General features: G+C 48.5%; 1 protein-coding gene across 4 annotated transcripts in view; it reads left to right on the top strand.

The window, feature by feature from the left end:
- The first annotated feature begins 1,074 nt into the window (after positions 1-1,074).
- SGSM2 (small G protein signaling modulator 2) overlaps positions 1,075-22,871 on the top strand; it is a 122,021-nt gene continuing 100,224 nt past the window's right edge. For 3 of the 4 annotated variants that reach the window (XM_039507319.1, XM_039507318.1, XM_039507316.1), the window contains exons 1-2: positions 1,075-1,299; positions 21,776-21,851. In XM_039507319.1, coding sequence (XP_039363253.1) covers positions 1,252-1,299; positions 21,776-21,851 — 124 coding nt within the window. In that variant the 5' untranslated portion in view covers positions 1,075-1,251. Of the gene's footprint in view, positions 1,300-15,306; positions 15,437-21,775; positions 21,852-22,871 lie in introns of those variants that run through there. The other variant, XM_039507317.1, reaches the window with a different exon arrangement.

Genomic DNA, 22,871 nt, shown 5'->3' with positions numbered 1-22,871 from the left:
TAAAACGCAAGAGGACAACAGGTATAATTTCTGTTGCGAGCACACAGCCGTTTGTATGAATTGTGTAGCGGGTATAGTACATCCTGCTCTGCCTCCCTGCTGGGAGTTGGTAAATCTGCTAATTTCACTCAAGGGCCCAGATTTGATTTTGCAGTGGGACTGAACAACGAGGACTTCGTGGGCTGCGGTTCCTGACAGACCCAGAAGCAGAGTAAGCAGCTGTTAAGGGAGAACAAATCCCATCTCGGAAACCTAACACGAACTGGAGGGGCAGAGGCAATGCCCTTAGAACACAATGTACAAACCTGGCTGGCACGTTTCACGCCGGGCTTCTAACCCGCCACATAATTAGTTGCCGTAGTTACCATGGAACGCTCCCTAACTCGGAGTTCTACGGGAGAACGTTGTGTCACTAGCTTCCGGTGGGAGGGCCAAGCGCCTCCTGGAGATAGAATTTCTTGGGGGGAGCTGCCTGTCGTGCTAATGCCGCCGGCTAGAGACTCCAGCAGCAGGAAATGTCAGTAGCTTTCTCCGCGCAGGGCAGAGTCTGCTCAGCTGCACCTGGCTTAGCAAGTCACCGACGCGTGTTGTTCCTGAGTTTTTAGTTTGCAACACTCTTCAGGAGTTTAAAAATAAAATACTTTCCCCCCCCCGGAGCACAGTGTGACTGTAACCCATCGCTTGTGTCTTGCAGGGGCAGCCACTGGTTTAAAAACACCCCTCCGCCCTGGGTACTGTTCCCAGCCTTCTCTTGCAGGCTCGCAGTTCACCCATGGGAAGGGTAATTCACCGAGTCCCCGGGGTTTATTCCGGTCTTGATACCCCCCGTGCAACCCGCTTCGGCTCTGATGTTCTCCTGCTCCCAGACCCGCTGCTCTGCTGCTGCTGCTGCGGACCCTTCCCGGGGGGTGGCCAATCCCCGGGAGCGGGGCGGATCCGGGGTGCTAGGGTGCGGCCGGGGCTCCGGGCGTTTGCACGCAGCTCGCCCCCTTTGCAGGCAGGTGCAACCCCCTCCCCCGGCCTCATCACACTGTATTGTTGCCAAATAATCTTCCCCCGCGGGAGGGGGCCGGGCCAGGAGTCTGACGTCAGGCAGGAGGCTCGGAAGATGGCTGCGGAGCGGCGCCCAGTGCGGCGGCAGCAGCGTTGCTTTGCTGGGCTGCGGGGTGCGCGGCTGTGTCCCCGGGGGGCCCCGGCCGGAGCGCGCTGAGCCCCCGGGGCCGCTTCTGCCCCCGGCTGCAGCCCCCAGCCATGGGGGAGGCGGCGAAGGAGAAATTGCTCTGGAACGTCAAGAAGGAGGTGAGAGCCCGGGGGGGGGGGATGCGGGGTTCGCCGGGGGGGTCTCCGGCGGGGGGGTTCCCCCTGGGGGAGGCGGGGGGGTTCGCCGGGCGGAGTTCGCCTGGGGCAGGGGGTTCGCCGGCCGGGGGGGCGGCGGGGTTCCCCTGCGCCGGAGCCTTGCGGAGGAGGGGGCGTAACGGGGAGCAGTGAAAGTTGCCCCCCAGTTGGAGATCGGGGGCTGCCCCCAGCCTCTCCCCTCCTCCCAGTGCCAGCCCCCATGGGTAGCGGAGAGGGAAGAGATTCCTGCTGGCGCGGGGGGGGGTCAGTGCACAAGGGGGCTGTGGCCATGTCCAGTCACCCCCACCCCTTTCAGCGCCTTTAGGGGATCGGTGACCCCCCCAGGCTGCTCCCCCAGTGGCTGGGGGACGAAGAGGCACAACACCCCCCTCCCAGTGCCTGTCTGCCCTGGGGAGTGTCAGTGGAGTGAAGCAAGGGGCTCCCCCCCCCCCAAACAGCTCCTTGAACTAGGGTGGCTGGGGGGTGAGCCTGGGCACTGAGAGGAGAGAGCTGGGTTGGGGGAGACGTGCCTGGTTAGCTCAGGGGGCAGCCCCGGCTCAGCCGGAAGGGGAAATCCCCCCACCCCCTCCATCCACCTTGCTTCCAGTGACACACGGTAGTGGGGGAATCAGAGACAGGCTCATTCATAAAAAAAAAAAAAAGATGGAGACGTGCCCAGAGTGGTGCTGCTTCCACATCCTTCCAGCAGCGTTTCGACCTGGTCCTCTGTAGGCGCTTCAGGGCAGGGACTGGCTCGTGCTGGGGGTGGATTAATCGGTGCTGGATACATCTCGCGCCCCATGGTATTTAAATTACAAAGGAGGAAATGGAGTTAGGGAGCATCTAACGGGCAGCCGGTCCCAGGAGTCGTGTGCGGGGGCGCTTTTGTCGTGCGTGGCTTTAGTTGTTCCTCCACTTGTGCCGCCTGCTGTGGGTCAGATCTAAAGTGCAGCATCTGTAATGTCAATTCACTTCCATGGAGCTGCAGATGCTGGCGTCTGGGATGGGATGTTGAGCTCAGAGAAGCCCCTAGTCAGGCTCTCAGTCGCGGAGCAAGGCCAGGCCTGAGAACGATGTCCTGAGGCTCCAATCCTGCAAATGACGCACGAGCCAATTGGGAGGCACTGGAGGGGCGAACGCCCCTTAGCCCCCAAGGTTTTTGCACTTGCTTAAGGTTCCGTGTGCCGCGGAGCCGGGGCAGGCCGTGACCTCAGACTGCGATAGCAGCTGCTGGGCTGATTGAGCACAGGACTGCTTTAGGCAGGGGTCACGTATGAAATCGCTCTGGCTGCACGGCTGCGGCGCCTGGCTGGCCCTCTATACAGACGGATGGGTGGCCGGCGCAAACGGTGTTGTGACCTGGCACACGAGGGGAGCCTGTTCCCGTACAGGAGCTCATGGGAGTCTGCCGACACACTGCGGGTAAAAGAGGGGAAACTCCCTAGCCTGGGAGACCCAGGGTCCCTGGACCGGGGATGAGAACAGGGTCCCTGCTGGGAGTGCGGGGCTGGTAGCAGGGACTGGAATTTGCCCTTGCCCCTAACCCCCACAAAATGTCTGAATTGCCGCTACTGACACATGCCTAGCCTTGATCACGGGAGTTGTCCCGTTGACTTGAAGGGCGCCCACCCATGAATGAAGTTTCCTGTGGATTTAAGAGTCTACACTTAAAATGCTGTAGCGCTTCAGTGTAGACGCGGTCTACGCCAGCGGGAGCGTAGGTACTCCACTTCCCCGAGAGGCAGTAGCTCCGTCAATGGCAGAATTCTTCCATCAGCCTAGTGCTGTCTCCATGGGGACTTTGGTTGGCTTCACGACACTGCTCAGAGGTGTGGATCTTTCACACCCCTGAGCGACGTAGTTATGCCGACCTAATTTCCTAGTGTAGACCAGGCCTTAGAGAGCATACGATGTCACTGTCTGAGGTCGAGAGTATGATCCAGGACCCTGTTTGTGAGAAATAGCACCCTGCGAGTTATATTTATTCTTTATAGACCCAGCGCCCTGTTGATCTAGGCATTGTGCAAACACAGAACAAAAAGACGGTCCCTGCCCCAAAGACTTTACAATCTAAGTAAACACTTAGGCCAAACACTCAGTCTTTTGTCGCAAGTGAAAAATCAGGATGTCGCTGCTGGATTTTTGGTCTCTTAAGTGACAGGTTTAACGTTGCAACAAAAAATGACGCTTCTGATGTGATGAATTTGTTTAATCTATTTGCCAATAAGGCTGATAGAGTTAAGAGTTTGCTTAGAGTAAATAAAATAAAGCTTTGGCTAGATTGAATTAAAATCTAATTTCCCTCCAGGAGGCAATGAATGGGAAACAGAGGCTTTGTTCAGCTGCAATTGTTTAACCCTTTCTGTGCCTCTGTGATTTAGCAAAATAAGCAATCGAAGAATCTATCAGATCTGCCCAGCCAAATTACTGAAGTTAACTTCATAATTGTGTTCCGAAAGGTGGCAGTGGTGCTGCCAAAGCACGGCTGCAGTTCTTAGCAAAAACTTTACTGAGCTGCCCCTCCACTTCAAGAAAGAAAATTTTGGATATTTGCATCTGATCTAATCTATTGGTTTTATACTGCTGCAGTGTCTGAGACCCTTCTGTGTAAAATCAGTAGCAATAAGAAAGTTTCTAATGAATTTCATAGGGGGTCATTTTGGGGTACAGTGGCTGGAAGATGAATCTTAGACAAATTCAACCTTGAAATAAGACAATTTCCGAGCAGTGAGGGTAGCTAAACATTGGAACAGTTTAATCAGGTGAGATGGTGAACTCACCATCACTTAGAGTCTTTAAAATGAGATGAGATATCTTCCTAGAACGTGTGTTTTAATCCAGCTTCGGGGGGAGATTCTGCAGCCTGTGTGTGCAGAAACTCTGACTGGATGGTCGTATGGTCTGTTCTGGTCTTGGCATCTGAGAGGAGTCCTGTTCGTTCCCTTCCTTTATGGGCCAGGGTGAAAACAGGAAGCTCTGTGTTGCTCTCAATGTGCTCATAACTCTGCTTTAAAATAGTGACTATAATGAAATCAAATCTCATGCTTCAGGGCTCAGGTAGGTGCCTGTCAAGGTCAGGAAGGAAAAATTTTTCCCCAATGCACTATCGGCCTGATCTATTCTGGGCTTTTTCACCCTCTTCTTTCTCAAACGCTTGTCTGCTGTGTCTTGTTCATGTGGCCAGGGTCCAACTGATCATCAGATCTGAGATTAGGAAGGGATTTTTCCTACAGGTCAGATTGGCTGTGTCCATGTGCATGTATGTGTGTGGTGCAGGGGGGAATAAGGAGAGGGTTGCCTTCCTCTGCAGCATGGGGCATGGATCACTTGCTGAGATCATATGGGCATATCTCATCTAATAAATTCCCTGCTGTTGTAATGGCCTTGGGCATTGGTGGCACCTCCGTCTCTCCTGTTCTGCGCCTGTGGCAGAGTTTAGTCTTAACTGGGTCTCGTATAGGGGTATCTGGGTGAAATTTAATGGTCTGTGATATACAGGAGGTCACACTAGTTTGTCCTTAAGGTTTGTCCTTAAGCTCTATGAAACTATGAATCTGGCCTTAACTCACTCTTTTATATAGATAACGCTTTTATAAATCTCTTGACTCCTTTGTGATATTACAAAAATATCATGTGGTTTTTTTTCTGTGTTTAGGAACAGTGTTTTTGGATATTCACTTCTCGTAATGATGCTGCTTATTGTTATGTGGTGTTTTGACTAAACATTTGTATGGTCGTGATCAGATCTTGCTTAAATTAAATTAAGAAGGCTTGATCCTGCATTCCTCGGGCACCCATAGTTCCCTGCTCTTTCAGCGTCTGTGCAAGGATTGGATCCAACTCCTGACCACTAGGGAAGGGGTTTGTTTGGGGAAAGGTTAAAAAAAGCCAGTTTAGGAATCTGAGGAGCCAGAGGTTAATTACCCCTGTATTCTGTGGTGGGCCGTCCATAAATCAAATCTGTTTGTGTTTATCATTCGGAAAGTGAAATGCAAAAACATTAGGGCTGTTGATTAATCGCAGTGAACTCACATGATTAAAAAAAAAAATTAATCGCGATTAAAAAAAAAAGTAGTGGCAATTTATCGCAGTTTAAATCACCCTGTTAAACAATAGAATACCAATTGAAATCCATTAAATATTTGGATGTTTTTCTACATTTTTTGTATATATTGTATTCTGTGTTGTAATTGAAATCAAAGTGCATATTATTTTTTATTACAAATATTTGCACTGTAAAAGTGATAAACAAAAAAAAGTATTTTTCAATTCACCACATACAAGTACTGTAGTGCAATCTCTTTGTCCTGAAATGTAGGGGTTTTTTGTTACATAACTGCACTCAAAACAATATAAAACCTCGCAGCCTACAAGTCCACTCAGTCCTACTTCACATTCAGCCAATTGCTAAGACAAACAAATTTGTTTACATTTACAGGAGGTAATGCTGCCCTCTTCTTATTTACAATGTCACCTGAAAGTGAGAACAGGCATTTGTGGGGCACGTTTGTAGCCTGCATTGCAAGGCATTTATGTGCCAGGTATGCTAAACGTTCATGTACCCGTTCATGCTTCAGCCACCATTCCAGAGGACATGCTTCCATGCTGATGATGCTCGTTAAAAAAATTATGTGTTAATTAAATTTGTGACTGAACTCCTTGGGGGAAAATTGTATGTCCCCTGCTCTGTGTTTTACCTGCATTCTGCCATATATTTCATGTTATAGCAGTCTCGAGTGATGACCCAGCACATGTTCATTTTAAGAACACTTTCACTGCAGATTTGACAAAACACAAAGAAGGTACCAATGTGAGATTTCTAAAGATAGATACAGCACTCGACCCAAGGTTTAAGAATCTGAAGTACCTTCCAAAAGGGGGAGGGATAGCTCAGTGGTTTGGAGCATTGGCTTGCTAAACCCAGGGTTGTGAGTCTTGAGGAGGCCACTTAGGGATCTGGAAAAATTGGTCCTGCTAGTGAAACTCGAACCACCTTTATTACCTTATAAAACCAATCTTCTGCTAGTGGCATCTGACTCAGATAATGAAAATGAACGTGCATCGGTCCGCACTGCTTTGGATTGTTATCGAGCAGAACCCGTCATCAGCATGGACACACATTCTCTGGAATGGTGGTTAAAGCATGAAGGGACATATGAATCTTTAGTACATCTGGCACGTAATTATCTTGCTACGCTGGCTACAATTGTACAATGAGAATGTCTGTTCTCATTTTCAGGTGACATTGTAACCAAGAAGCGGGCAGCATTATCTCCTGCAAATGTAAACAAACTTGTTTGTCTGAGCGATTGGCTGAAGAAGTAGTAGAACTGAGTGGACTTGCAGGCTCTACAATTTTACATTTTTATTTTTGAATGCAGTTTTTTTTGTACATAATTCTACATTTGTAAGTTCAACTTCCATGATAAAGAGATTGCACTACAGTACTTGTATTAGGTGAATTGAAAAATACTGTTTCTTGGTTTTTACAGTGTAAATACTTGTAATCAGAAATAAATATGAAGTGAGCACTGTACATTTTGTATTCTGTGTTGTAATTGAAATCAGTATATTTGAAAATGTAGAAAACATCCAAAAATATTTAAATAAATGGTATTCTATTATTGTTTAACAGTGCGATTAATCACAATTAATTTTTTTTAATCGCTTGACAGCCCTAAGAAAGATACATTAAACCAGCATGAATCAGAATTGCATCATCATGAAGTGGTGGGGAATAGACAATATTGCATTATCAAAGGCAACAATCTGTCACAGGATTGGTCATCCTTTGCATTTATCAGTACTGTCACTAACTAAATTAAAATATCTATAAGAATTTAGGAGCTAGCAGACTGGATCAGACCCAAGGTCCTGTTAATCCAGTATCCAGTCTCTAGCAGAGGCCTGTACCAGTTGCTTCAGAGGCACTTGCAAGACACCCTGCAGGAGGCAATTATGGGATAACCTGCCCACAGGGAAGATTTCCTCCTGACCACATTAGTAAGAGGTTGAATTAAGGCCTGAAGCATGAGGTTTTATATCCCATTTCAAAACTCTTATGGTCTCTTCAGCCGATTAAAGTCAAGAACAAAATCACAGTAAGATGATGACAGCAGAGATAAGAGAGGTTTCAGCAATGTCTTGTCTTGACAGGCCAGACAAACGGCTCTGTCGATATGGAGACAGAACTGGGCGTTGAACAAGGCTCAGTGATAAAGCCATGGCTGAGCTGAAGTCAGTTTGCTCGTTGTAACTAATTAAGAATCTTAGTGGGGCTGGATTTGCAAGGTTCCTGCTTCGTGCTTTTTTCTTTTCACTTCCAAACCAGTCCTCCCCGGGGTGCTAGTTTTGCCAGTTGTACAACAGTCGGTTGTATTAAACAAACCGGTGTCTTAAGACACAGCCTGTTTGTGGCACGTCTAACTTGTGTTGGGTCCAGGAAACCCTGTCCTGCTGAGCTGGACAGATGCCCAAACTCCTCTGTGCATAATTAATCGGGACATTTGGGACATAATGTTTTCTGCCAGCTGTACATTGGAGATGGAAAGGACCTATCCGGTCAGCTGACCTGTGAGCAGCAGCTCCCGCTGGGTGGAGCACAATGGCATATTTGTGGTTTGGGAAGAAAGCCAGTAAGAAAACTCTGAGCATAACTGGTCTTGGCCAACCTGGTCCGCGTTGTTGGGCCACACCCATATCTTGCCCTGTACCTGGCTTCTCTGCTTGTTTCCCTCAGCCTGGCTTTGGTGCTGATTTTTCCATTCTCCTCGCCTGTGCATGACGCATGTCAAATGCCATCTAAATACCCTGCTTTTACCTCCTTTGTGCTAAGCCTATCTTAGAATGTGGATGTAGAGTGCAGAACTGGGAGCCAGGAATGCCTGAGTTCTGCTGTCAGCTCAGACCCATCCTCCCTCCGTGCCCTTGGGCAAATCACTTAACCCCCGTGGCTAAAGAGGGATGGTAGCATTGGTCCTCCAGGCACACTTAGCGTCAGGTTATGTAAAGTGCTTTGAAGGTGCCAGGGATTACTGGTCTAAGTGCCACCTATTATGGCTCCTGGACGTTCCTCTGGGGGTTCATGTCCCCCCTCCCAATAATGCCTGCAGCCTGGCCCGCTCTTGAGTAGAGCCCCATGAAATGCCTTCTATTTTGTGTAACTTTTCATGCTATGTTTTGGGAATTTCGTGTTGTTTCTTTTTATCCCGGGAGGGGGGAGTCGCGGATCAGTTTCTGCCCTGGAGGGGGCGGGAGGTGCTGGGGGAGTGGGTGGCTGAGCAAGCCTGCCCTGCATTCATCCTGCAGTGGTGGCACCTGCTGCGCCCGGCTGGGCTCTGCTCCGCCCTTTGCAACCTGGTGCAAGGTCACAGCACCGCCCAGGTTTGGCCTGGCCTCCCCTTTGTCATGATGATGGGCTGGGCAGAGCGAGGGGGAGGCTAAAGATGCCCAAAGCGGGGAGTCGGATCCAGCCCCGTGGGACAGGAGCTGCTGTAGCCAGTGCTGCGGGGGGAGTTTTTAGCTTTATACATCGTCGTTTGTGTTGTTCTGTATTTGCAAAAGACCCAGAGCTGGGTTCCTGAGCACAGAACTCTCTCCGCGCAGACTTGATACCTCGCCTGGGAATTGGCACTGGTGCCAGCGGCAAGGCAAATATCCCGGCAGTCTGTAGCGTCACAAAGGGCAGCACACCCCAAGCTGTTCAGCTGTTACATGGACATGGGGGAAAGGCCGGGGGAAGGAATGAAAAGGGGTGGAGGTCAGGTGGCACAGCGGAGCAGAAGGGCAGGGATTTGTGGATGGAATCCAACCCTCCCCCTGGGCTGGTTTGTAACATGCGGGTGGGCCCCTGCCATTAGACGAGGCCAAAAAAATCCCCGCTTCTGAACACCCACAAAAATTTGGGTTGTTTGAAACCCAGATCTGAATCTCTCGACTGGAGCCCATCTTTAATGCACAGGTGTTCTGCTGAGATGATATTGGGTTCACTGCATACTCAGGAGTGGGGAAAAGGCCAGCAGCATTCTAACAATAATGCTTAGCTCTGATCACATCTAGAGATCTCCAAGTGCCTTATAAAGAAGAGTAAGTATTTATTATCCCCATTTTACAGATGGGGAAACCGAGGCACAAAACTGGATGTAACTTGAGCAAGGAGCCACAACACTGCCAGAGCTCAGATATCGTGATTCCCAGCCCAGTGCCCTATCCACTAGGCAATGTCACTTAGCCTCAATCATAGACTTCTACCACTTGAGCTAAAAGAGACTCCCCATTCACCGATAGCGGTATAAGGCCTATTGCACAGTTGAGCAATTCCGATTCCATCCCCTAGAGGCCAGTGGTGGTACACATTAACCCATTCATCCCAATACTTGCCCACCTTCTTAAAGGCCCTTTGGAATGCCTCTGACGTAATGCCCATGTCTGCACAAAACACAATTGTGGGCAAGTGTCTGCAAGGCGCGTTGAAGTCAAGGGAGAAAGACGTCCAAAGCTCTGCCCTAGAATCTGATTCCAGGCAGAATTAAGCACAAGTATATCGAGCTCTTTGTGATTCACTGAAAGTTACTTAGGTACTTTTGAAAGCCCCACCCTGCCCGTTTTAAACTCCTACACGCTATCTACCTTCCTCACTTCAGTGTGGCTTGGACCATAAAAATGAACTAGTCAGTTTCACTTTCAGACTCTCACGCAGTAGGTCAATAGGACAATGGGTTAAGAAAAGCATGTCACTGATTTCTTTGTTCAGTATACAAAAGTGATTATATTTATATAAACTCATACACACACACACACTTATGAACAAAACCCAGTTTTGCCTTAAACTTCCCGGCTGTCTCTCTTTAAACCCAAAATCTGGACTATGTGGCAGCTGAACTATAGTCATCACTGCCATGTCAATGGCCAACCTACGACGCTCGTCGTACGGCAGTGTCATCTGGAAATACACTGGGTCGTTTTGTGACATGAAAGTTAAAGCCATGGGCGCCATGCTGGTTTTCAAACACTGGCCATCCTTTGAGCTTCTTTCCCCACCTACTCACTCCCAATCAAACCACACCATGTAGGCAAGCTTGCTCTGCTTGAGATGCGCTATTGATATATCGCGAGGCACCGGTCTCAGACTCAGGCGCCTGCTGTACCGTTAACTTGCTTTCTGACCTTGGCCAAGTCCGATCTCTCTGTCCCTCGCTTTCCCCATCTGTGACGAGGGGTGGGAAGATAATGGTGATTAGCTGCTTTGTACAATACTTGGAGCGTTACGGTGAAGCGTGTTGTTATACCACCATGCTCACATTTAACAGGAGGCGGCAAAGCGCACTGGCTGTTATATAAAAATAGGAATAATGATACTGATCCCCTTTGTAAACCGCCTTGAGATCTCCTGATGTGACGCGCTGTACAGGAGCTAGGTGTCATTATACGTGAATCCCAGACAAAGGGCGTGTCAGTGTATTGTGGGGGAGAGCACGACGTTAGTGATTTCGAAGCCGGCTTGTTGAGTCTGCTGCATGCAACTTTACTCTCCTGTAACGTTTCTCAACTGTTCAAGTGCTTAAGTCACATGAACAAAGCTCAGAGAAAAGCAATAGGCCCCACGTCTCCGGACATCTGGGCCCACACCATCCTCCATTGCCCACCGCCCGGAACACCCTGTGCCCAGCAAAGTCTCTGAATTAAAACAAAAAGATCCTGGTTCATACGTATTGAATTCAGGTTTCAGAGTAGCAGCTGTGTGAGTCTGTATCCACAAAAAGAACAGGAGTCCTTGTGGCACCTTAGAGACTGTTCTTTTTGTATGAATTCAGTCCCAGCATGAAGTCATAGAATCATAGAAATGTAGGGCTGGAAGGGGTCACCCAGTCCAGCCCCCCTGCACTGAGGCAGCACCGGGTAAATCCAGATTGTCCCTGAGAGGTCATGGTATAACCTGTTCTTAAAAACCTTCAGTAACGGGGATTCCACAATCTCCTTGAAAGCCCATTCCAGTGCTTACCTATTTTTAGCCCATTCGTACATGAGGCCGGACAAAAATTTGCTCCTAAGTCATCTAGGTGCCTTTGAAATTCCACCTATTGTTTTTCTGGTTTTTTTTTTTTTTTTTTTTTTAAGCCTTGTTTTTAATCCACTTCAGTTTATATTATTATAGGGGAAGCCGGTAGTGACCCCGGTAGATGGGTTGCTGAGCACTTACCATTATAAAAGAATCTTGCAGTATTTTTTTTAAAAAGCTCTAGCACCTCCATTGTTTGCAGCCTAGGAAATTCAGTGTGGGGGAAGCCTTTGGCTAGAGAAGTGCCTTTTCTTTGTCCCGAGAAATTCCATTTAGGTTTTGCTGAGAGAGAAACTCAAACAAATCACCATGTCTATTCTCTGACTGCATTCCTTGAGAGAATTTTGGCTAAAGCCAGAAAACAGGATGAATCTTTCATGAAATTTGGGCTGGGGGGGGGGGGGGACATCCTTAAATATAGCTTTAATTCTGCCCCCTTGTGCATATGCATTATGGTCCAGTCGTTAATTACATTATCATTTACTATTTTTTTCCCCAAAGGAACTCTGCTTCATTCAGTCACAGAATGGGTGCACAAGGGGGCAGAATTAAGGTGGCAAAGACGGCCTTAAATCTGGTGTGTTCTAGCTTTGGAATGCTCGACTTTGCAACCTAAATAATGTTCTTTGTGGGTACAATCATTAATTGCACTCGGTGTAGAGGCTCCAACCAGAGCATTGGCACTGAACGTACACCGAGTAAGAGACAGCCTCTCCCCTGAAGATTTCATAGTCTGCAGAGACAGACAAAGAGTGAGAGGGGGAACAGATACACAGGGACGTAAAGTGAGGGTGTGTCTACATGGTGCTTTAATCTACCCCAGAGGGGTGTAAATTATAGTTCACTAAATGTTCCCTAGTGCATGTCAATGTCATTCCACAGGTGCACCGGGGAACTTTTAGTGCATGTCAGCAGGGTCTGCACGGGCCAATTAGTGTGCAACATGCTAGTGTGGATTAAAACTTACACCTCACTAAAGCATGTGCAGACAAGCGCTGACTTGCCCAAAGTCAAACCAGCCGGTCAGTGGCAGAGCCAGGAGTGACCCCCGATCTCCTGGCTCCCAGTCCAGTGCTCTTTCCACTAGATTGTGCTGCCTTTCAACAACGGTACAGATGCAGGATTTCCAACCTCGCAGCCTCACTTCATGCAGCTTGCAGTATCGCTGCTAATGCCTGACTGTTACATCACACGTTGCTCTTGTATTCTCCTCTCCAGTCTTAAATAATGTGGTTACCCATCTCCATGGGGGCGTTCTCAAAGGCTGCTTCCCTTCACTCGCTCCTTAAAGCAGTGTCCGTTTCCCATGGCGCATTATTTCCAAAGCACCTCAATCTTTAATGATCTTCTAATTTTATAATATTTTTTCACTGCTTATACTGACTTTATTGAAATTCAGTTCTCTTTCCAGGAATAAGTTGGTTAGAATTTGCACCACGTGGCTTGAAATATATATATTTATATTTTATTTCCCAAAAAACTTTTCAGTTGAAGCCTTTGGAAATGCTTAATAATGTATTTGCTTTTTTTCACGGGTGTTTCCACTGGTAAAGAATTTATTTTGTTGACTCTAATAGAGAGAGCGAGATAAGTAATATGTTTTGAAGATTTGACTCAGCTGGGCTTCATGCCGAGGCTGGCTATATGTCTGTGTTTCAAACATCTCTCTCTGCAGGAAAATCTATTGTGACAAGTAGGCTCATAAAGCAGGCTTTTTCCAGCTCTTTATTTCCTGCTTACTGAAATGGTGCTTTTGCCATTACTGTACTCGAACAAAGCTCTCGTTCTAGCTGGGAAACGAATATAAGCAGGATAACCTTAGCAGCTTTCATTCTGAAAGATCCCAGAACACTTTAGCAACTGGAATTGTTTTTCCTGCCACTGAAATGCAGCTGCTTCTAGGATGAACCATGGGTTCTGTTTAATATCCCGCAGCAGTGCCACGCTGCTCTTGCGCAGAGGAAATGAAGAATTGGTCCAACTGAAACTGATGGAGTATTCAGTAATTACCCAGCTGAACCTGGCCAGGATGCCTCTTCTTGAAAGAAAAATGCTGTGGATTTTAGACAACAGCAAGTGACCAGAACCCCAGGTCTAGGTGTTGTCTCAAGCACCCCCAACGCTGCTGCGGACTGTGATACCCCTCCACCCTGGTGTGATGTATAGGGGGAGTGTCCCCTACTGAATCAGCAAGCCCATTGCTTGCAGCACCTCAGCGATCTTCGGAGGCCTCTGAGCCGAGCACTAGCCTGCTTATAACTCGCCTAGTGTGAGTGGAATTTCTGCGGCATTGCTCTTAGAAGCACACTTGTCACAGCTGCGGGAAACAAGACGAGTAACTTTGTCGTACGCTGTGTTAATAGTCAGTCTTAGTGATACAACCACACGTGCGGGGTGCATGGCACCCTACTGGCACCAGGCCTGTTTATAGGGCTGCCGACAGTGCTAAGTAATTATCTAAGTAAGGCCCTGATCCAGACCCTTGCAACCCGACCTGAAGCCAGTGGGACCTGACTACAAACATTGGGTGGAGTCGGTATAAAAACAACCCACTGGCCGGGTCGCAGAAGGGACCGGGTGAGCTCTTGTCAGCTTTCACTCAGCAAGATACTGAAGCACATGCCAAACTTAGAGCACCTGGGTGGTCTGGTTGTCCTCAGTGGGCATCGTACTGGGTCACAGACTTTGGCCCAAAGCAGCACCCGCTGCCGTGGCGTATCAGTCGGGATAGGCACTAATGCTGAGTGGGAGAGACCCGAAGGCAGGACGAAAAGAGGAAGGGATTAAAAGGGGGAGAGAAAACAGCATAGAACATGGTGCAGAGGGTTAAAAATCCAGACTTCTGTTTCTGGGAGACAAAGCGGCAGGTTAGCTATGTCTGACTTCCCCTAATGTCGGCCCTGATCCTGCAAACAGTTAGTCGTGCCAGCGAGACCGCTCGTGCACTCACGTGTGAACGTGCATGCGGAGTCCAGCCCTTAGAAGTCAAGGAATGTCTACGCTTAGCAGTTTTAAAGGTCCGTCAGATAGCGCCTCATTGGTCAGTTTCACTCTTAGTCTGGATCTTGTGCACTAGCAGGGGCTGGGATGGCTACCTTGGTTGCAAGTTTTTTCCAGAGTTGTTTTGTTGTTGGATTTAAAAGCAAAACCCAGGGCTGGTTTAGTAAACGCTTCTTTAAAACCATTCTTTAGACCTGTGTTGAGTGTTCACTTACCTCTGAAGAACCTGGCCACTGCAGGAAGTAGGATACAGAGCTAGACAGAGGGTTAGATAGTGGGGTGGATTAGAGCAATGATGTATCATAATAATTTTACAGGGCACTCACACACACATTTCATCCAGGGATCTAAACTCCCTGTTCAGAGGTGAGTGCTAATATTCCTGTTACAGAGCATCTGTGTAATATTTTTCACCCCCGGATTACAAAGTCCTATACTCAAGCAGGAAAGTTATAAGCATCCTCATTATCTACTAGCTGGTGAAACTTATGCATAAAGAGTTTAGGTGACTTGCCCAAGGGCGAACTGCAAGTCAGTGGCAGACGTGGAAGGGGAACCCAGGTCTCCTGACTTCTAGTCCTGGACTCTGTTTGCTGAGCCATGCTACCCCCCTGTAACAGGAAGTAACATTCCCATTTTGTGAATGGGGAAATGGAGGCACGAGGACTGAGTGCCTCAGCTCCCCTTGATTTAGCTGCTGTTGTGGGTGCTCAGCCTTGGAATGATCTGCCTGCAGTGACCCTCTGAGTCAGTAGCAGTCACAGGAAGCCAAAGCTGTCATTGCCGGTGCCTGGTCCCTTTCTGCTGTCATCACCGGAGTCCGTCAGCGCTAACAAACGTTACTGTGGTGAGGTTAAAGCATTATCCCTGTTTTACAGAGGAGGCACTGAGATGACGTGACCTGCTCAGGGTCACACAGGATATATCTGCACTGCACACTCTGACTCACTTTGAGTCCAAGCTCCCGCTTCTGTCCCCACGTACATCGATCTGACCCGACTCGGCCAGCACTCAGGACCAGGCTTCTAGGCCCCTGCTGCGGAGGTGGGTCAGAGCCCAAGTCCTGCTGTGACTGGTCCAAGCCCTGTCATTTTGCAGTGCGGACCCAGCTCAAGCCCCAGACCACTGTCCTGGGTCCCACAGACCTGGGTTTATAATGCACTGTAGACATACCCCCAGGGCATCTGTCGTCGTGCCAGGAATCAAACCCAAATCGCCTGCTGCTCAGCCCGATGCTGTAGGCCAGGGATTCGGGCTCTGGGGTGTGTGCAGGCTCTGGGGTGGGGCCAGGGATGAGGGGTTTGGGATGCAGGCTGCCCTGGGGCTGTGGTGGAGAGAGAGGACTGCCCCCAGCCCTCTCTCACCGCAGCAACTCGGGCTGGGCCGGGCTGAGGGAGGGGCACCTCTCCCCCGGCAGTGGCAGGTCCATGCTAGGGCCAGGCCGAGGGAGGGGCACCTCTCCCCGGCCGTGGCAGGTCCATGCTAGGGCCAGGCCGAGGGAGGGGCACCTCTCCCCGCCCCTTTGGTATTGAAAGCTCTTTAGGGCGGAGGCGAAGGCTTTTCAGTGCATGCAGAGCTTGGCACTGTCCGCTGATTGGGACCTCTGCATGCGACAGCCATTCAAATAATCAAATTCCTACTGTTCCCTTCTCCCACTAGAGGATCTGGAGTCCCTCCTCTCTTAAAACTCCCTGATTCATTCTGTTCTTCCCCCTTTTTTCTTGTCCACCTTGAGGTGTATTGACACTTGCTCTGATGAGTCCTCTCTCCATCTAATGCCGTCTCTTCCCTACAGTATTTAACATAATAGAAGGTGACTTGATTTCGCCATCTTCCCTGGCTCTTGCTCATCTCCTAAAACCATGACTCGGCCTCTGTGGCTATCACTTTCAGAGCGGGGAGACTGAAGAATGCAGCTCAATACATTTTATGATCCGATCTATCATTGTAAAGCTAACCAGGGGTTGAAATGAAAACCTTCGCTACTCTGTTTCCTAAGCGAGGGGTTGCTGGGAAACCAAAATGTAGCAATCTCCTTTATATTCAGCATCTAATACTAATTGTTTCTGGCTGTTACATCTCCTGGGGGAATCTTCAGAGCGGCAGGGCCTGCCTCTGGGGACCTTTTGTAAGGGAGTTTTTATTGTTTTGAGCGATCATGCAAAAATATACCCCCGTCATCATCCTGAAAGTCGGTTGCACTTACAGGACCCTTTTCATCTTCACAGCCACATCTGATCACATACAATCAGCTGTGTTCTTTGGTTTTCCATTGCCACTGAAACTCTCCTTTTGAAGGAAATGCAATGGCAGAGAATTGGGGATACAAAAAATTCACTTAAAGATCCAGAAAGCGGAATCTGCACTGGCACAACCTGGGTCCTGGTTGCCCCGGAGGGGCTTGTCCACAAAAGAAGATAAACGCCTACTATAGCTGACAGTCTAACAATGCCTGTGGATAGGAGGTGGTGACTAGTTCTGTAGTGCCTGAGAGCCCTCATCATGGACCAGGTCCCTGTGGCACTAAGCGCTGTATGAACACAGAGCAAAATGATGGTCCCTGCTCCAAAGAGCTTACAATCGGAATTGTCTTCAGGGCTTCAACCCGGGATTGCCTGCCTCAGTTGCTTGAGCTAAAGGGCTCGGTCCATTTGCTTGAAGACTCTTAAATCACTTTACATGGACCAGCCACTACGGTGGGGACAGAGAACCACCCTGGAATAGTGCGGGTTGCGCCAGCGAACGGAGTTACGCCTGTAGTATAATCAGCCAGGGCGCATGCTTTTAGCTCTGGAGACCCTGGGGTCCGCCGCTGCTGCCAGCTCGAGCTTGGGGTTATTATATAAAACCTGGGTTAAATATTCCTCTGAAACTGTTTTCTGCCTAGGGTGATATAAGTTCTAGATTATAAGAGCCCTGGTCTATGATTGATCCCTAGGAGCAGGTACTGCTGTGCTACAAACAATGACACAATGCGGATTACTGAACACATGGCTTCAAAAATGTTTGAGAGAGTCAGCTGGGCAAATCCAGGCTTATCTACTGGTAATTCATGCAGGGTGCTGCACCCATAAGAACTCTAAGGAAATCGATCAAGAGTCCTTTCTCCCTCGCATTAATCCCCGATCCGTTTTAGGACAAACAGAGGCTAGGGACACCATTCCTTACCTGTCCTGGCTAATAGCCATTTACGGACTTAACCACCATGAATTTATCCAGTTCTCTTTTCAACGCTGTTATAGTCCTAGCCTTCACAACCTCCTCAGGCAAGGAGTTCCACATGTTGTGCGCTGTGTGAAGAAGAACTTCCTTTTATTTATTTTAAACCTGCTCCGATCCTATTGGATTTGGGATTATTTTTGTCTTTGTGCTGAGCACATGGGTTGGCGCTATAAACCCAGAACAACGTCCTTGCTCCAAAGAGATTACGCTCTCCAAAACGCATGCTGGATTAAGGAAAGTGCTTCGTAGCTTGTCCGTCGTCTGGGGTTGGGGCCGTCTTTTTGGTCTGTAGTTTTACCGTCCCTAGCACAATGGAGTCTGGGTCCGTGGCTGGGACTCCTTGGCACTACTGCAATACAGCTAACAAGGATGATAAATCTATAGATTCTAATCCTCTGGTATATGCTACATCACCTCTGCATTTTATAAGCCCAGCGCTCAGGAACCTCCCAATATCTAGCTGACCTGCATTTCTCTTCCTCCTCTCAAACCTTCCCCCCCCCCAACATACCCCTACCCTAGTGCGGGCAAAATGTTTCTTTCCTGGTAGAACCCGGCTCCTCCAGGCAGAAGGTCAATTTAATCAGTTGTAAAATTCGTCTAACATTCCGCCAGGAACAAGCCGCACACCAAAGCCGAGTTTAATTTTTTGCTTGACCCAGGAGCGATCTTTTTCCCTCCAAAGCTGGACCTTGAGCTGTGTTAATGGCTGCCCCTCTCCTGCCATGGTTAACAGATTATTCCTCACTCACAGAGGGGAGGACAGGAGCATGTTGTGTTCTCTGCGTCGCTTAGTTGCTGGAAAGTTTTGCAGTGCTGGAAACAAACTTCTGTTGTAGAAGTAACAGCGCCGCTGTACGGGCTTCCCATAGCATGTTGTTTATCGGTGGTATTGTGGTAGCATTTAGTAGCCCCAGTCAGGGACCAGAACCTCATTGTGCTAGGTGCTGTACAAAGTCATAACAAAGAGCCAGTCCTTGCCCCAATCTGGGAAATGGAGGAGGCTTGGCTGACCTGGAGTTCCAAGAATATGGAATTCCTATGGAATTATGTATGGCTTTGAGATACGGTGAGAAAGGGAGGGGACAGGATCACGCAAACAGCAAAAGCTGAGTTTTTTGCAGACTCCGAAAACAAAGAGGAGTTTGAGTTGGTGGCCAGGATGCTGAGCGGAACAGCACCTCTTCCTTGGATCTAAAATTCCAGGTGTTCGATCCCTGGTGACATCAGGTTTTTCTGACCTGACATCTTCCTCTTTTTATTACTGGCATTTAAGCGAGCTAACATATGTTCCGGCAGACGTGAAGGCCTATCATTAAACCATTTCATCCCTTTCCGCCGCCGAGCAATAATGGCAGTTAAGTGGTTTTATGACTCTTTGAATACGTGGAAGGTGATTGCACCTCCTAGAAGTGAAGTGAGATGTACTTAAGAGGAAATTATGGGCTGCTGCCTGGCTGTTAAGGGGAGAAATTGTTCACATGGGGATAGAAGCATAAGTATGTGTAAAGTAGTAGAAATACATAAATAAAAGGCGACCAGGGTATAATATTAAAGGCGCTGAGGGGAGGTGGTCTTGCCCATTTAACTCTCCCATGGCTGTTTACACTGAAAAAGGATGGTGCTGTGGTTAATGCATTAGACTGGGACTCGGGAGATCTGGGTTGAATTCTGTGGCAGACTCCCTGCATCGCCTCGAGACAATCGCTGCATCACCGGGAGCCTCAGTTTCTCTTCTCTAAACTGGAGATGATGCTCATGCTTTCTTCCACCGTTCGTCTTCTCTGCGGAGACTGGCAGGTCTTGGGGGCAGGGACTGTCAGCTACTCTGTGTTTCCACAGCACAAAGGGGCCTTGGTTTCAGTGCCAGCCCCTCGGTGCTACAATAAGACTACACGGCACTATAGCAACACGTGAACAAGTTTTCCATTCCAAGTGTTTACCTTTCGTCAGTCTGTAGCAATACTTAGCTCTCCTACAGGGCTTTCCATGCGTAGACCTCAAAGCACTTTACAAAGGAGGGACTTCTCTGCAGAGGGGGAAACTGAGGCATGGGGAGGGACTTGCCCAAGCTCACCCAGCAGGCTAATGGGAATAGAACCCAGGTCTCCTTAGTCCCAGTCTAGTGCTCTATCCACTAGGCCATGCTGCCTCCCTTTATGTATAAACATAAGATTTTATGTCTGTATGTAGCCATGAACAAATGTTACCCTGCTTGATCACTTTATTTCAGACTCCCTGCATTTAGAACGAAATCTTCTCCTGAATCTGTTTTTAACAGATCTGGGGGAAAGAATTTCAAAGCAGCGTGTGTGGGTGTTTGCTTTGCAGCACCTGTTTTTTTTCTCTGAATCTGTGGGAGCGGCACAGTTAAAACCCTGCAGGCCTCCCTTGAAAATAGACTTGCTTCTGTCGATTCAACCCACCTGCAAAGAGATCCGGTGTCAGGAAGCATTTGTCTGCTACGAAATGTCACTGCCTTGCACCCTCACCATAAGCCATTTGCAATCAGCCTGATCTTGGGTTTTTCTCTCTGCTTAATTCGCTTGAAAGGTCACTAGAAACCTCTCTGAGGACGCTTGTCTCATTATAGCACTGGGAGAGTCTGTGGGTTTGAAAAACAGCAGAATGCGCCCAGTGGAGAGAAACAAGGGTAGAATTATCTCATTGAATGGACTGAAGTAGCTATGCACAGGAAGGCAAATGCATGCATCATTCCAAAGGGTTTGTGCAGTACATTGAATCTTGCATTAAGGACTTTACCTTCCGATGGACCCACTGGACACTTTAAAGTGTGTTTCTCCTCTTCAACGAGGATCGGTACAAACAGAATCACGAGTCCCGTGTTGATCTCTCTGTGGCTTCCCTAAGGAATGTGATTATTTAAAAAAAAAAAAAAAAGTCTCTTCTAACTTCACAGCCCTGCTAACTCAACCTGGGATCTGAGAGTCAAGCTGAGTCCTTTTCTTCTCATTCGTTGTCTGTTGTAATAAAGGCTCCAGAGGCCAAACACTGCTCTCAGTTGCACCTCTGCTACTTCATTGTTTGCAGATGGAGCTCTCGGCAACACCTGCTTTTGGTGGGTTTGCACAGGTGTCCGTGCCTGGAGCTTAGTAAACACAAGAGGGAGTGGAATCCAGCTCGCTTGCTGAGCTGTGCTGGCTGCATTTCACTCCTGCAGCGGCCAAACTTTGTTTCTGTCACTCATGTGAGCGGATGTGACTCTGAATCTGAGGCGACGGGTTGGTCCGTCCCACTGTCGGAAGTGTGACCAGAGCATGTGTAGACGTACCCACCCTGGATTTAATCTAGCTCACGCCAATAACAATGAAGCCCGGGACCCTGGGTATGTACTCAAGTGAGCGGCTAGCCCGTGCTGCCGTGGCATTGCTGCTATTGTTCTTGGAGCTAGCTGGGTCGGGTATGCTGCAGTCACACTTCTGAGTGCAGCGTAGACCTGTCCCCTCAGTGAGTTGTCAAGCTGTGGCCAAGCAGGGAGCTTAACCTGGGTTCCCGACGCCAAGGCTAGTCCTAGCCACGGGGCCATCCTTCTTCTGTGTTCTGGTGAGGAGCAGGAGCACAAGAGATCAGTGTGGGGTTGTTAACCCTCAGTGTCCCAGTCACTGCTAATGGTCTTCTGACTGCCAGCAAGCCACGGAAGCAGCCACCGTTGTATCTAATACAAATATGCTGCTAGCCGATGTCTTCATGTAGCGTGATGGTGTAGTAAGAAGCTGCTCATTGGCCTGCGTTCCTGTCATTCACTAACCTAAGGAGCCAGGCTGAAGATAGTGTTTAGTTCTGCAGTGCAGTGATACCACTGAGGAACCATATTCCATAGTTTAAAGTTGGTTACATCCACAACACCTCTGCAGGACCGCACCTGGCTTCTTAGTCTGTCCTGCCTCCTACCCTGCTGCTTGCTGCTGCTGTGTAGCCGGGGTGGCGCATTTCAGGGCATTTCAGTTGTACTGGGGCATAGAAATGAATCCTTGAGTGATGACTGGAGTAACAAAAGCACAAACAATTCAAGTAAATGTAAAGGTCTGAATTTGGAGGGGAGCAAAAGGGGAAATTATCTGCCTCGGACTCTCCTTCCACAGAGCTGATGGAACCGACTTGTAAAGTCTCCCTATCAATATGCTTTGTCTTTTCTTTCAGGTAAAACAGATAATGGAAGAAGCCGTCACCAGGAAATTTGTGCATGAAGACAGCAGTCACATCATCGCCTTATGTGGTAAATGATCCATTTGCAAACCGGCGCAGCTAACCGGTTGTCTGTCTGTCTTAGTTTCCTTATAAAATCAATGTTTGTTCCCTGCTGGGTGTAAGTGCACCACTGTTGCATTGCGAAAGCAGAGATCTGAAAGTTACAGAAGTTAGGAAATTCAGAATTCAGCCCCTTCCTCCACCCAGCTACCTCACATTTAGCTCCTTTTACGTTCTCAGGACAATGATCACATATCCCGGCATCTGAGAGGTGGCGTGGTCCAGTGCATGGGGCTCTGGGGTTGGACAAGAAAAATCTTCATTCTATTCCCGCCGCAAGTCACTTCTCTCTCTCTTTCCGCTATCCCCCCATCCTTTGTCTGAGTTGTCTATTTAGACTGTAAACTCTTGGTGGCAGCGGTGATCTCTTCGCTATACGTTTGTACTGTGCCTAGCACAGTGAGGCCCCCAATAATCAGAGCATTCCTGGGGGCGGCAGTGTGGGTTAGTGGGCTGAGCAGAGGTCTGGGAACAGGAAATAATTCTTGGACAAGTCATTTAACCTATGTGTGCTAGTTTCTCCATCATTAAAATCGGGATAGCCACCTCCCCTTCATACGACTGCTATGAAGACGGCCTGCTTGTTCAGCGCTTTGAGAGTACAAAAATGCTAGATGTGGGCTAAATATTGTTTGTAAGCAGCCTAGCTTTCTTAGAAGTAGCCTGTGAAGAGAGTTTAGTAGGTGCCTTGAAAAATGACCCTCTGGATTTGGGAGATTGGGATAGCTAGGGAGTTGTATCTGTACTAATAACCAGGACTCGTACAGCTTTGTCCTGGGTGATATTTTTGCACCTGTGAGATTTGGCTGTCCATTTTCCATCCATTTCCAGGGTGTTCAAATCTCCTGGGCAGCTTTGAAAATGTCACTCTTGGCCTTTTGTATATGTAACGCAGTTGTCCACATCTAAAGGTGACACACAATAGTATGCGTCAAGCCACATGCTTCAGGTCACAGAGCTCTCTAATTGGAAGGGTGCATTGATTTCT

The sequence above is a fragment of the Mauremys reevesii genome, linkage group 20 (assembly GCF_016161935.1).
Source record: "Mauremys reevesii isolate NIE-2019 linkage group 20, ASM1616193v1, whole genome shotgun sequence".
Lineage (NCBI taxonomy): Eukaryota > Metazoa > Chordata > Testudines > Geoemydidae > Mauremys > Mauremys reevesii.
This window is presented reverse-complemented; position numbering and strand designations above follow the sequence as displayed.